The 14694-nt window shown below is 39.4% G+C and overlaps 1 protein-coding gene across 2 annotated transcripts in view; it reads right to left on the minus strand.

Moving 5' to 3' along the window:
- USP24 (ubiquitin specific peptidase 24) overlaps positions 1 to 14694 on the minus strand; it is a 66225-nt gene that overhangs the window by 18078 nt on the left and 33453 nt on the right. For both annotated transcript variants that reach the window (XM_074152369.1, XM_074152368.1), the window contains 21 exons: positions 14528 to 14626; positions 14276 to 14446; positions 13544 to 13629; positions 13302 to 13395; positions 12885 to 13040; positions 10590 to 10687; positions 9718 to 9813; positions 9339 to 9567; positions 8182 to 8341; positions 7741 to 7896; positions 7102 to 7172; positions 6171 to 6331; positions 4713 to 4774; positions 4171 to 4362; positions 3747 to 3864; positions 2286 to 2430; positions 1715 to 1834; positions 1345 to 1470; positions 1031 to 1129; positions 737 to 819; positions 366 to 507 (listed from right to left, as the gene is read on the minus strand). In XM_074152369.1, the coding sequence (XP_074008470.1) occupies positions 366 to 507; positions 737 to 819; positions 1031 to 1129; positions 1345 to 1470; positions 1715 to 1834; positions 2286 to 2430; positions 3747 to 3864; positions 4171 to 4362; positions 4713 to 4774; positions 6171 to 6331; positions 7102 to 7172; positions 7741 to 7896; positions 8182 to 8341; positions 9339 to 9567; positions 9718 to 9813; positions 10590 to 10687; positions 12885 to 13040; positions 13302 to 13395; positions 13544 to 13629; positions 14276 to 14446; positions 14528 to 14626 (2664 nt within the window). The remainder of the gene's footprint in view (positions 1 to 365; positions 508 to 736; positions 820 to 1030; positions 1130 to 1344; positions 1471 to 1714; positions 1835 to 2285; positions 2431 to 3746; positions 3865 to 4170; positions 4363 to 4712; positions 4775 to 6170; positions 6332 to 7101; positions 7173 to 7740; positions 7897 to 8181; positions 8342 to 9338; positions 9568 to 9717; positions 9814 to 10589; positions 10688 to 12884; positions 13041 to 13301; positions 13396 to 13543; positions 13630 to 14275; positions 14447 to 14527; positions 14627 to 14694) is intronic.

The following is a 14694-nucleotide window of genomic DNA, read 5'->3' on the forward strand; positions in this document are numbered from 1 at the left end:
AGCCATCTCGAACTGAAGTACAATACGGCCATAGGAGGCAGGATGACTACAGGATGACTGTAATACGTACAGATAGGGTAGTATTACAGGTATTACAGAGTTTTTGCAGCGGGCTGGTACGTTACAGAACATTTTACCATCCTGCCATCCTTCTAAACGTTCAGTCTACAAAACGAGTTACAGGGAACGAAGAACGCTATTATCCGCATGGATTTAACCTTTTGATTATGTCTTCATATGAAAACGCTTTTTGTAGAAAGCGTTAAGCAGTATCTAAGCATAGCTTCTATGACCATGCTTATGAATGCTGAAGAAAATATCAAGCTAAAGCTGAATCTTCTTTCACATACATTAAGAATCAATACCTTTTCTTTGCACTTTTCACAGTAGTATGCGTTGCTTCCTTCCAGAACTTCTCCTCTAACAAACTGATCCAATGATATTTCCAGACTTTGACATGAAGTCACACCCAGGTTGAGAGCCATGAAGGCTTCTTCCCGCTCATACCTAAATTCAAGAAGAAAAATAGGCAAGGCATTGACAGAGCAGAACCTATCCAACTTGCATTAACAAGCCATATGCTTAGGAAAGAATATCGAGTTTGCCCCATAGCTATTGACAGCTGCGATGCTCACAAAGGCATATGTCTCTACCTTCTTGGGCAATTTTGACCTACATATTTTGATAGTCATGGGAGCACGTAACGTGGTAACTAATGCACTAAATTTAACATTACCTGTGAGGACAGTCCTTGCAGATCTTCTGATCAGAGAAGATACCTTGAAAAGTATTCTTGAATATTTGGTCTCTTCCTATTTTCTGTTGGAGATGTAAAGTTTGACATCAGATAGATACATTGCAAAGTGAAAGACCAGGAAAGTAACAGGAATTTTAAACTTCTGAATACTTTGTAGATTATAAAATAAGCCGAATGGCGCTCTGCCTTCTTTTCTGAAGAACAAAGGAGAAAGAGAGAAAAGGTACCAAGGAGATGCATATAAACAAGTAAAGAAATCCCTGAGGTTTTTACCTTGAGGTACTCATCCATTTGATCTATAAGGCTAGTGAAGAACTCGTAAGCATCCTGTTGCTCTCTAACATAAAGTTCCTTGTTCCACATCTTGAAAATCTATATAAAGTATAAATATAAAAAAGGTGGTTGTTTCATATACATATCACTAAAGAAAGTGATTTTTTAAAAAGAAATTTATTATTTTTACGTTTTGACTTTTTGAAGTAGAACTTACTTTATTTCTAGAAATATTGCAATGAGAAAAGGCTGAATAAATGATTACTTGTTAAGTAAGATAACTACATATTTAAAAGAAAAATGAAATGTAATACCTTCCAAAAGTTCTCAGGTACATAATACTGTAGCTTGCTTTCCATCAAGTGACCAAAAAGAGACTGAACTTGATAGAACACATTGTCATCTGGATTGTCTGTATCATCATCAATGGAAAGCAAGGCCTGGAAGGAAACAAATAACCTTATAAAATTGGTTCTTGGCAAAATTATTACAGTAAATTGTCATGACACACAGCACAACAACTTATAGTTTATGTATTTATTGTGTTTGTATATATTTATGCACACACACACAGAGTTTTATTTTTATTTAAACAATTCATTTAAGAATGGTGCTAAAGTGAACTTGCAGTTCAGGTGACAGTGATTCCAAAAAGAGAACTTTATTGAATGTTGAACCAATTACCTCTGGGAGACCAGGCTGCATATAGAGCTGCTGGAAGACGGCGTTCATGTAACAAGTGGCACCACCATTCTTCAGTCCCACAAATCCTGAAGTGGAGCGACTATCCACCGGTGGAAGATACTAGAATGACAAACATTTTTTGTCCCAGTGAAGTTATAAAGCGCATAAGACTCCAACAACGTACTATAAGGTTTATAATCACCTTTATATAAGCTGTTATGAGCAATTTAATGGAAAGCCAGGAATATAAATTCTGAGAGATCACAGAAGAACTATATCTGGTCATTTATATATTTAACATTTTACACAAAACTGTTAAACATGGCCTCAAATACATTTAAATAAAATTGGTGATATTTAGAAAATACTTCTTTCTTATCCAGATAGTAACTGAGAAGGACTCACTGGAGTATTTGCTTCTGAGGAAGATCAAATGGGCCTGCATTTACTCCTATCTGCTTTTTGTCATTTTAAATTGAAGACCATGGAAATTTCGTGAATGGAGCAGTTAAGCAGATCATACAGAGTACTCCAAACGCTAACATAAACAAAAAAACCGCTTCTTGCTTACATCAAACTCCTTGGTAAGCGCAGGGTCACACTGGTGATGCATAGAAAGCAGCTCTTTTGTGATAAGCTGGAGGTTGGAAGGTGAGCTATCAGCCAGCATTACTAACACCTCATAAGCAGCTAATCGGCTATCAGCTGTACTGCACCTAAAAAGAAAATCACATTTGAGATCTACTTTGTAGATGACTCAATTATTTCTAATTCCAGAAAGCCATATTACTCAGAACAAGTGACAATTAATGCTCAAAAGGAACACTTTAAATGATAAAACATTCCTGAGAGACCACAGAATGCTATTTTTTTGTCTTGGGGAAGGGACAGGGGGAATAAAAGGATCAGAAGAGCAGCAGCAGAAACACTCCTTTAAATAAGCCTCCCTTAACTAACATGGAGGCACCTGTTAACATTCCGTAACAAGAAAAAGTAGGTGACCTGAAAAGGCTACACAGGATTGGTTGTACATCTGAGGACGGACACACAGGTACTCTATCACAGTAACACTGATGGAGGCATAATGACCGCTTTACAGGGAGATAAGCTTTGAAAGACCTGGACCAGATAACTTACTTGCTACAAGAGATGACCTTAGACCTAAGCTGTGTTAGACCAGTACAAAACACTTCTGACTTGGCTCTTTTCACACTGGCCCTTTCTTCTACAGGCCACAGAAAAGGCTTTATTTACTTTAAGCAAACAAAAGAGCACAAAGGAGCAAAGCTGGAGCGAAGCACTAAGGTGTAGCAAGTCCCATTCAGCTGAGGGGTTGCTAAATGCTCCCCTGGAACCTTCTCTAGGGTTTTGGAAAGGCAGTGCAGATATGCCTGATCCAACTCTAACATGCACGAGTCGGTATAATGTGAGCAATCCAGCTGCAGAGGCACAAAACTGCACAGGAGCTCATTTAACCACCCCTTCAGATATTGTGAGGCAGAAGGCAGGTGGGACAGGAAAGAGAAAGCTCCTTTTTCCCCATTTGGTATATTCTGGGCTACTATCAGCTCTCTCAGGTGCAAGACAACTTGCTCAGCATTAGCCTTTTACACAAGGCAGTTCTTTTGAGGGGAAAAAGAAAATAGTGGAACTTTTGAGATTCTCATTCACAAGGGGCTTGGAAAGTTAATTTCCTGTTCCCACTTCAATTTAGCCAACTTCCCAAGCAATGGAGCTAAAGGAGTGCACTTTGGACTCATGAAATCAGCACTTGAGTTGTGCTTGCACTTCATCATTGATCTAAAACAAAGCACGGACTTTAGAAGTACAGAAAAGCAAAGACTCTGGGTCACACGAGAACTCACAAAAATGCTATTTGGACACTTCTGTAGGAAATGTATAAATTGGAAAGGTGCGGTCTGGAGAAATGCTCCAACATGGGTATTAACTCCTAGTATCTGTAGGCCCAGTATGACATTTGCGTTCATGAGAACTAGGAGAAAACCCAACATGAACAAAAAAGCAATTTTACTTTGGATGGAAGTCTTGCTGACTGATTGCAGCACTGCCTGCTGGAGAATGGCTATTCAGAATAATCCTGGATGCTCGGAAGAGGAAATCATCCAACAATGGCTTAATCAAAGATGAACCTGTAACGCAGTAATTCACATTACTGTTAAATGCTAACATTATGACTGCAAATGTCAAAAGGTGTTCTGTAACAGCAAAATCACTTAATAGCATCATATCAACAAAAAATATATCCAAATATTTTATCAAATGTCAAAGATGCAACAAAGGCACGGCTAAAATTACTCCTTATAGCTCTGTATCACTTCTACACTTCTAAACTTCATTATAATGTCTTCACACACACTGTCTACTCACTGATCAAGTCATCTGTTAGCAGGATTCACACCAGTCTAGTCACTTTAGAGTAAAAAGGAATTACCTACCAACCATTTCCTTCTCTGCCCCACAAAGTGAAAGGAGAGTCTTGATGAGCCTCAAATGTCCTGCCAACAGGATGTTATCAGCTTCACTGGTCTCACACTCAGCTGTGCGGTTGGGTTCAAAATTGTCCAGCCAGGTGATCTCATCTTCTAACATGGCAGCAGGGCTTATCTTTAGCTGTTCCATCTCTGATGCTGCAAGAGAAAAAGAAAAGCCTGAAAAATTGACAGTTCTATAAAAGCAGAAGATAAATAGAAAGGATTTCAAACAGTTTGGTAATGGTCTAGTTTCCCCCACAATGTACACAAAATATACCTTCCACAAAGGCACCCATTTCGATTTCCAAAAGGAGCGAGCTGCCTTGCTGTTAGCAAATGCCAGAACAGCCCGTGCCAGGCGCTAACACAGGACAGCCAGGACCCTGGCAGGTCACATCGAGTTCATGGTGTAGGAAATCCTTCTGTGAAGGCAATTCTACATCTTGTCTACAGAATGAAGTGCTTGGAAGCTGCAAACAGTGATGTATGTGCCTGTACATACTTACATGTGAGGTCATCCAATAACTGACATCTCAGATCAAAATATTCTGTACACTGGGACAAAAGTCTGAAACAGGTACAAAGAGAAGAATAATTTAATTTAAAATCAGAATTTTTTTTCCTAAGTAGTTCCCTTCAAGTTCTGTATGCTCTGTCCATCTAATCCAAAATAGCACAGCTATCTAGCATGCACACCCTGCAGCTTTGAAACAACTATTCCTTCCCAACAGCTACTCCTGAATGTTATGACTAACATTTAATCCTGCTTTTTTCCTTCACCTCATAAAATTTTTATTTTATCAGACAACAATAAAACAACACGTTTTATCTTCTCAGTTACTCCTCTATTCAGATTCCTCTAGAAGTTGCTCTTTAAAATTACCATTAAATTCAACAAACTTTGGCCAGTCAGGGACAAGTTAATGACTGAAACCTAAAGTCTTTGCAGGTGTAATGGGTAACATAGGCAACAAGAAATCAGGTGAAGTCATGGGTCCAGATATCACTGAAAAGGCTGGAGCCTTTAGGATTGATTTCTGATCTGGATCTATGCATTACTATCAAATAAATTCAATGTTACTGTCATACATCCTATGGCCTCTGTGCCTCATGTAGGATTCCAGCCAGGTTCTGACTGCCGTGAACACATCCCAGAAAGGGCAGGTCTACTTAGCAACTACCACGTCCCGGATGGGAAGTCAGATCACAGAATCATTCAGGTTGGAAAAGACCCTTGGGATCATCGAGTCCGACCATCTTCCCTACTCTACAAAGTTTTTCCCTACACCATATCCCCCAACACCACATCTAAACGACTCTTAAACACATTCAGGGATGGTGACTCAACCACCTCCCTGGGCAGCCCATTCCAGTGTCTGATCACTCTTACTGTGAAGAACTTCTTCCTAATGTCTAGTCTAAACCTACCCTGTTGCAACTTGAAGCCATTCCCTCTTGTTCTATCGCTGTTTGCTTGTGAGAAGAGACCAGCACCAACCTCTCTACAATGTTCTTTCAAGTAGTTGTAGAGAGTGATGAGATCTCCCCTCAGTCTCCTCTTCCTCAAAGTAAACAGTCCCAGCTCCCTCAATCGTTCTTCATACGACTTATGCTCCAGGCCCTTCACCAGCTTCATTGCCCTCCTCTGTACCCGCTCCAGCACCTCGATATCTCTCTTGTACTGAGGTGCCCAAAACTGGACACAATACTCCAGGTGTGGCCTCACCAGTGCTGAGCACAGATAAACTGAACAATAAGAGTTCAGAGGAAGAATTGTAACTTGAGAATTCAGCTTTATTTCCCTTCAATTCTCATACTTCCAGAACTATCTGGGGTGTGACAGGGATGTCTACTTTTGACAGATTTACAAAGTCCTAATCCCTTGTGCCTCAGAGCTTCCACAGCGCTACCCATTTAAAAATGTGAAATTTGCTTCCTCAATAAACACAATAAATCTGACCTACCTCTGGTTGATTCCTCTCATGATGCTGGTTGGTGACCAAAGAGGCAGCTGGGCACCAAGAACAACACTCAGGAGAAACTGGTTTGGCTTTTGAACATCTGGGTGAGCCGACGTGTCTGTCTGACTGAGGGTGTACAACTGGTCACAGGCGACACGACGAATCTGAAACAGCGTCATCAAACACTAGCAGTTGCTTAAAGGTTGCAAAAAAAAGACACTTCTGTTTTGTTAGAAATTTAACAGAAAAAAACAGACATTGAAAAGCTTGTGTAAACCAGACTCTGAGCCCTGCTCCCACCAGCCAGGGTTTCTCTATTTATAGAGATTTAGCAACCCACATTCATCCCTGAGATAAAATCTCTGATGCTTTATCAAACACAGATTATAAATTCAGATAAGGGGCAAAAGATGCAATGACTTCATGAAACATACATGAGATGCAATGAAATGAAGTAAGCGTGACTTGAAAATCTCTAGATTTTAGAATATCCAGAATAAACTTAAATCAGGAAGAATGAATTTTAGGAGGGTTCTGACATTTGGAAGAACTTTTGAAAAGTTCAGAGGAGTCCATTAAATCTTACCCAAATATTTTGAGATGAAAGTTACTTGGAACTTTCCCTGAAGTACTAGTTTTACAGAGTTTGTCTGACCAAAATGAGAGCATTTTCTTTAGACTAGCCACAGCACAGTCCTGTGCGCCTCACAGATTAAACAAGCCTAAAGAATGCAATACTTCAGCATTTTCTATCAACACATCACTAGACGCAGGAATTACTAACAATAAAGGTTATTCATTCAAATTGTTAAAAAAAAAAACCCTGTGGGAATATTTGTAACTAACAATTTTATCTTCAGACCATATTAAATGATCACAGTGTACGCATTTCAGAAGTATAACATCTAAGAAGTTTTCAGAAGAAGACCCTCACCTCAGCACTTGGTGATCCAAGCAGTATATCAATGATGAAATCGGCAACACAAGGCAAATTGTAAAAAGATCCTAGAACAGAAAAGTACCAGGCTATCTTATTAAAAATAATAATAATTTAAAATGAGTCAGTTACAGTCTTGCATTAAGATACCATAGGACCTAGAGGACACCCCCTGTCAACACTGAAAAGCAGTAACTTATTTGCATATTTCCCCATCTCCTTCCCTCCTCAGAGACCAGCATCACATTGTAACAGCATTTTCCTTCGCCTTCCACCACCACCGTTTACACTTCGTGTACACAAAGGTTCAAGTACTAAACAGTAGCTAAGCAAACAGCAGCACTTACAGAATTACATAATTCAAAGCCAGTGCAAATATTTATATACTGGCAATAAGCTTTCTCAAAACATTTCACTAAGGCACAGCACTACATGCCTTGTTTCATGACACCTGTTCTTCAGTCCTGGAAAAAACACCCTGTATTTTTTAATGAAATTTTGTGGTTTTAACTTGAGCTGTCTCAGCTTACAAAGCTAGAAGTTTCTCATGATTTTTTTTGTACTTGTCTGTCTCCAAAAACCTTCCCCCAACTTAGTTATATTCCAAATAGTGAGCAATCGAATTGGATTTCATACCTAGTTGCTGACTGCGTAGCTGAAGGCAGGTTACTAAGAGAGACAAGGCTTCTCCAGCAATCAGAGCATCTTTGGTGGACACAGACTGCTGTCTCACACAGATACCAGCGTGCAGTGCAGTGGGCTCTCCTTCGCTTCCTGAGCTGCAATTACTTCCTGCATTAAGAAATGAGCAAGTGCCGTAATCCATTACATTTTTCAGATGTTTTCAGCTCCCGGTCAGTTCTCTGCAATTTAAAAAACTTCTCCAAATGCCACATGAATGTACAGCATTTTGCTTAAGATTTGTGTAATTCAATCATATAATATCCTGAATTGGAAAGGACCCAAGAGAATCATCAAGACCAACCCCAATGAATTCAGCTTCAGGCTTCAAAAGTGTTCAATTAAGAATAAACCAAATGCTTTCTTTAGACTGGTTTAGAGACACAGTTAACCTACCTGAGCTGCTAAGTCTGTTTCGAATCCCAGCAGGAAATAAAGAGTTGCTCTCTTTTATTGGCTGACTACTGCCCACCAGGTCCAGTCGTCCTGCAGCAGCAGCCCAAGAGAGTCGCATGAAGCAAGCCACTGTGGAAGTGAAATCGTTCACCTCCATGGTCTGAGGGAACAAGAAATAGCAGTTACTTCTGTGATATGCAACAGCCTTTGTTAATTACGGGGATAAGAGGAATGTATCTTCTGGATCATGTCTAATTGACATGTGGATTTGTTTTCCCCTCTTCTCTAAGCAGGCTCAAGGATACAAAAGTCTTTTTGTTCCCGAGGAGAGATTAGTATTGCTCCCTTAATAGGAAGTAATTAGTTTTTAAATTCTCCACCAGGGTAAATACCCTTTTCACCTCTCTGGAGTTAGGCACGCTGATTTCAATACCATCGATCCATTTGGGAAGCACTGCCCAAGAACCTAACACAGCATACTCGTTACATTAACTGTGAAGTTTCTTTCAACTGGACTCAACTTTGAAATGGGTTGAGTTCTTGTCAGATTAGATTGTTTTACTATTAGCTAATCTATTCTAATCAATTAGATTGATTTACTAACAGCCAGTCTCAGATTAATTACACTGACAGGCCTATAAAAGGGAAAATATCTTTTTTATTGGAAATAAAGATATTTCATTTTTTCCCAGGATACCATCAAGCAAATTTAATTTTTAATAAGGTATGTGAAACAAAGATCTTGCTCAAAATTTCTAATTCAAAGAAACACGGACTACAAACCACAAGTTCAAGCAGGAAATTTATTTTCTATTTTCTATCTTTCTATTGACAGAAAATCAGTAAGAATAAGATCTTGCAGTTAAGCAAAGGTTAAAATAAACCACAAGTAAGATTTCTGTGTAGATCTATTTCTGGTAAGCACTTTTGGGGTACTGCTTCCCTTTGTACTGCTAAAATAATTTCTGAGAATATGTTAAAATTCAGATAAAGATTGGGAAGAGAGACTGATGGTCAGGATTTTCAGAGGCTTTTAAATGGAGCCTGGGCAAGAACTTGTATAAAAGGTAGACTTTTCATTAAAAATCCAGGAATTACACGGCTGTCACTGGAGATGACACCGCCACATCACCATAAATCATCAAACACTTCCTTACTTGTATGGCAACTCTTGCTGCTGGTATGATTTCTTCTACCCTAATGGAGGATCTATCAGACACAGAGAGCTGTCGGTAGGATGACTTCTCAGGTGTTCCACAAATGGACATCTGCCTACTCGCTTGTCGGCTGACATTACGGAAGGGGCGGGAGGACAATGCTTCTACCCCATCTTTAATGAAATCCTCATCCAGTAAGGTAGGCATTGTCTGGCCAACAAGCAAGAACCTACATTCACAGAGCAAAAACGTCAGGCTTATTTTTGAATGTTCACAGCAAGTGAATGAAACAGAACTCAAAGTACCAATTAATCTTAAATATTACAAGCCGCACAAGCCAAGAAAGCAGCACTTTCTCTAATGAAAGGCAATTACATACCTTGCAAGCTGCAGGCAGATGGAGTAGACTCCCTGTCTTGTTTCATAGTCTACTTCTGATGGGATGGAATCTCTCTGCATCACATTCACCACCAAACTTAAAAACAAATCAGTAAGACAGACTCCGTTTGAAAATATTTTACATTAGGAGAGAGCTGCAACTAATTTACCTCTATCCTTCCCATCTCATATTCAGTTAGTAGAGTGCCAGTAAAACTGCCAAACTAGTGTCTTTGGAGACTAACATCCCCATTTCCTCCTCCTGCATCTACAGATGGAAGCTTTTTGTTCCTGCTGGAAAATGCTTCAGGATCTATGGGGCGGTGTGTGTGCACAGAATTACTAAGAGCAACATATACTTGACAAATCTGACACAAGCACAAGCAGTATTGCCAGGTCTTCCAAACCGCTCACACTGTGCCTCAACTCTTATCTGAAGGGTCTGAATTTTGGATACTAAAATTTAATTTGGTTTCCACTGCACAATCTATGCTTTGACTACTTAAAACATCCACTGGCATCTATGCAGGAGACAGTGTAATGTACACGCTTGCAAATTCAAACTGAAGCACTTAATGCCAACTATCCAAATATCAACTACCTTAGTAACAGCTACACTTCATAAGCTTTTCTGTGCCCAAATTTATTTTGGGGTTTAACAACTTGTACTCTGTTACATCACTATGGCAGCTACAGTAGCTTTTCAGACACTGGATAATGAAAAAAACAGCTTTGGGTGGATTTTTTTTTTTTTCCCCTCTGAAAAAGCAGTTGACAGGTGTACTAGTGTGCTACAGTGTGGAAATCAGAAACCACACAAAACTGCAAACTAAATGAAGTGTTATAAACTGAGTCAAGATTTTGAAATCTAACCTCAAACCTCCTGCTCTGAGGAAGTTTTCACAGAAAGACTTGGCACAATTTCTTGCCATTTCATCATCTGCAGTTGGCATCAGCTTGGAGCTCAGTACCTAAAATAAATGAATAAATAAGCATGCATACACATCCCTCACTTAGTATTCTTTATCTGCTGAAGGTTAAAAGTGTAACAGAAAAAAAATCAATTACAAATGAAGCAATTAACAAAAATACACTTATACAAAGCTGTAGTCAGTAAAGAGAAATCACATTAAAAATATTCAGGACAAGTAAGGCTATTACAGATATTTATTCTATAGCAAAGGGCATTTTTTTCCCCCGTTGCAGTTTACTTGTTAAGGGAAAGGGAAAAGTACATACTCTAGCACATGAAATGTCTTCAGGCTCAGCCGGTGCTCCTTAAGAGCCCAAATCCTTCTCCTTTTTAGGTTTTCAGTTGACAGTATCGCATAAAACACCATACAGATGGCTTACTTATTGATTCATGCCTTCTGAAACATAACCCTATTGCTATTACTGTTTTTTGGGGTTTTTTTGGTAAAAGATGGTCCAGGTAGTTCTATGGGCCTTATGAACATCATCACTGTATCATCCCTCCTGTTTTAAGTCAGCACTAAACTTCACAGAATGCAATTACTCTCAGAAACATGATCATAAGGAAGTCTGTGGTTTCTGTGGGTCAGATCTCATGTACATTTATAATCAATTTCACTTCACTTTACATTAAAAAAACCCCAACACCCAAACAAACAAAAGAACCCCAGCCCCTTCCAAAGCCCCAGAAAACAACCAGAAGTTATTTACTTTCTTGAAAAGTCTCTTTGGCATGCACAGCCAACAATGCTGCACGTGGGAAAATAAAATACATCTTTTCCAGACTCACAGGTCAGAAGAATGGTTAACAGAGTTCCCAGCATGAAACCTTATCACAGCACTGGCATGACATAATCCTGAACATCTGCAACATTTAATTTTCATCTCTTTCATACACTCTGCAAATTTTGTATGCACCTTTTTTTGGGAAAGCAGTCCAGACTGGTTCCCATATTTTCAACAGATCACCACTTGAGGGGATAAAAAAAAAAAAAAAGGCATATCATCCTTTTCCTGACAGAAATCATCTTCCAGTTGGCTGACTGGACTTGAGGAGCAAGTCCACTCATGCAATCTACACATCTAATCCAATTTACTACTTCTCATCCCTTGCCAGAAAAGCAAGCAATTTATTACTTGCTTTTATTATTTTCTCTGGCTTAGAAGTAGCAGATAACTGTCTCGTCACACTTTAATAGAACCTGCCAGTTCAACAAGATGCCCTTGCTGCGATATGCTAAACCATTTGCTTTCAGCTGTAGAACTTGTCAATGTATTTCAAAGACATCATCAAATATCTCCCATTCCAGCTGTACAGAAAAAAAAAAGGGGAAATCCTAACACTGCAGTGTGATGACAGCATAGGAAGACGAAAAGCTAACATTAGGCTGCAGAAACCCAAAGGAAAGCAACAAGAAAATTCCTACAGTAATCTTGGCACTCGCCGGGAATGAAAGAGAATAACTTTGCCCGCTGTTTTTGAAGCTGCTGGCAACCAGTCCTCCAGCTTCAAGTTGTTCAACCATATTTGTAATGAGTCCTTGTAAACAGTGGGACCTGCAAGAACAACTAGAAACTGTCCAGCTTCCCAGAGAGGATTACAGTGTTCTAACAATGCCACCAGCTGAACTCTCTTATCCTCTTTAAAATCCATGCACTGAACACACGGAAAGAACCTTTTTACTGAGTCCAAGCCAGTGTTTTGGCTAAAAAACTTAGGAGAAAACTTAGGGGTAAAAAAAGTCTATGTATTCCACTCACTCTCTTTCAAACTGAATTGAGAAAACCCAACCAATCTAAACAGTTCCCATTACTTTTTAAGAGAGCCAATTTTGATTTTTAAATATATACTAAAAATCGCATACTCAAGAGTTTCTGGAGATTTAAGCAGGAATTTTACCTAAACAGTAAGGACTGATGTTTCTTTGCTTCTCTCCATTTACTTCAGAACACTCCTTCCACTTTGCAAATCCCAGAAAGAGGGGCCTGGCTTCACAGTGAAGTCTCTAAAGGGGAACTTTTTACGCCTTTCATTCTGTGTAGAATTTACCACATACATAAAAGCAGACTCTGACATGATATTTGCATTTTGCACAATGACCCTGTCAAGTTTCTTGGGCAGGAATCTACCTTAAGACTTACTTAAACCTTAGTGCTCAGAAACATAAGCACGAAGAAGTAAATTTGTTGTCTTACCTCTAAATTGTAGAGCACTCTGAAGGTGGACATGCCTGGAGCAAAAGATCTGAAAAGACTTTCTAGGATTGAACTAGCACTGGGCTGATGTTGGTGTTTTGAAGACAAGGAGGGTGATTTTGAAGACTGAGAACTTGATTCTGATAGCAGTGTTTTCTAGGAGAAATAAACCACAGAAGAAATACTTTGAGACTACTGCATTTTGTTGACATTGGCAATACGTTTCATATAATCCCTGTAATAATCCTCTCACTTCCAGCTGCTTGGAAATTAAGTCAATAATCCTTAACATGAACATTATTTTGCAGTAGAGTTTCAAACCCTTCACAGATTATAATCTGACAGGGAATTTAAGAAAACTGGTAGTAAAATCCTTTTTGTTAAGCTCACCAAGATTAGTTATTGTTTAACCCATACCTTCCTACCCAAGGAGTCAAGCTGATCAAGAGCCTCCTGAATGGCTGGGTCAGTGGGAATCAAGAGCAGAAGCTTCCTCACTCGCAGCGTTATCCTGAAAAGTTATTAGAAGTTACTTGTGCAAAACAGGGCTCAGCCACACTGTGGCCTGGTGGATGCCGACACACTGCAAAATAAGTAGCTATTCAAACTTTGCAGTGAGAGCATTTATTCAATATTTAATAACCCTTTAGTTTGCTTACCTTGGCTCCTCTAGATTGGCAAGCTGGTAAAGCATATCAAACACATTACACACGAGAGCCATGACTACTCCAGGGAGGGATTTCTCCTGAGAATTAAGCAGAAATACAAAGGTATTTTTCTCCACTCTCTGTTGCAAGTAATTTAAGAGAGCTCCTCACTGAAGCAACTGACCCACATGCCAACCCGGCCCGTAGAAATCCCAGCTGCTTCCTAGACTGATACAACATTTGAATTTTTACATTACCCCATTTGTCTTTTAACAATCAATTTTTGAAGCCAACTGTTAGTTAGGGTTGACGTACAAAGCAGATCAGGAGTGTTCTGAACATGCTAGTTGGTGCTTCTTAGTTTATTTTCATATTGCAGCTTTATTGATAGTGGAAATCTGGAAATCTCTCCATGACAATTATACCATCTCAAAATTAAATCATATGGGCCTTCTCTGTTTAAAAGACCCTGTAGAGATTAATTATCATCAAGCAGGCTACAATAGATGACAGAATACAGATTATAAAGTCCAACCTGTGTGCGTAACACAATTACGTATGTAAATGTTCTGTTTCAATTGCAGTTTGAAAGCAAAACCAGACTAGTAAAGACTGGATCCTCAAGCTGATGTGTACAGCTTCTGTCTCATCTTATTGTACCTTTTCCACCCCAACTGTGTCCCCCCCCAACTATCTGCCCTCCAGGAAAAATCTGAGGGAAGGTTTCAGACTACTTTGCTGTACCTGTTCCATTGCGTAGGACGAACTAAATACACTGCCACTGTTGCTGGAACTGGTTGAGGAATCTGCAGAGCCCCCTGACGGAGTCCCACTTCCTGATGTTTTTACTGTAAGGACCTGTTCATCAGAAAAGCCCAGCTGGTGGAGTAGTTTCTGATCTTTGTTTACAGTTAGCTGCAAGAAAATATTTGTCATTTAGTTCTGGAAGAGAGACATAATTTCATGAAGAATTACAACTCTTTGTAGCTAACATACCAGGCTGTCATTGGCAAATATCTGTATATTATCCACAGGCGAATTCAACATCTTTGCTATCTTCCACCTGACGCTCCCTACAGTTTCGTTGCTATGAGCCTGTAAAATTAAACAGCACTGGTTCAGTAAGGCTGCTCAAGCAGTGAATTCCAAGAGAAAAAAAAGAA

This window comes from Numenius arquata, chromosome 8 (genome assembly GCF_964106895.1).
Source record: "Numenius arquata chromosome 8, bNumArq3.hap1.1, whole genome shotgun sequence".
In the NCBI taxonomy this organism is placed as follows: Eukaryota; Metazoa; Chordata; class Aves; order Charadriiformes; family Scolopacidae; genus Numenius; species Numenius arquata.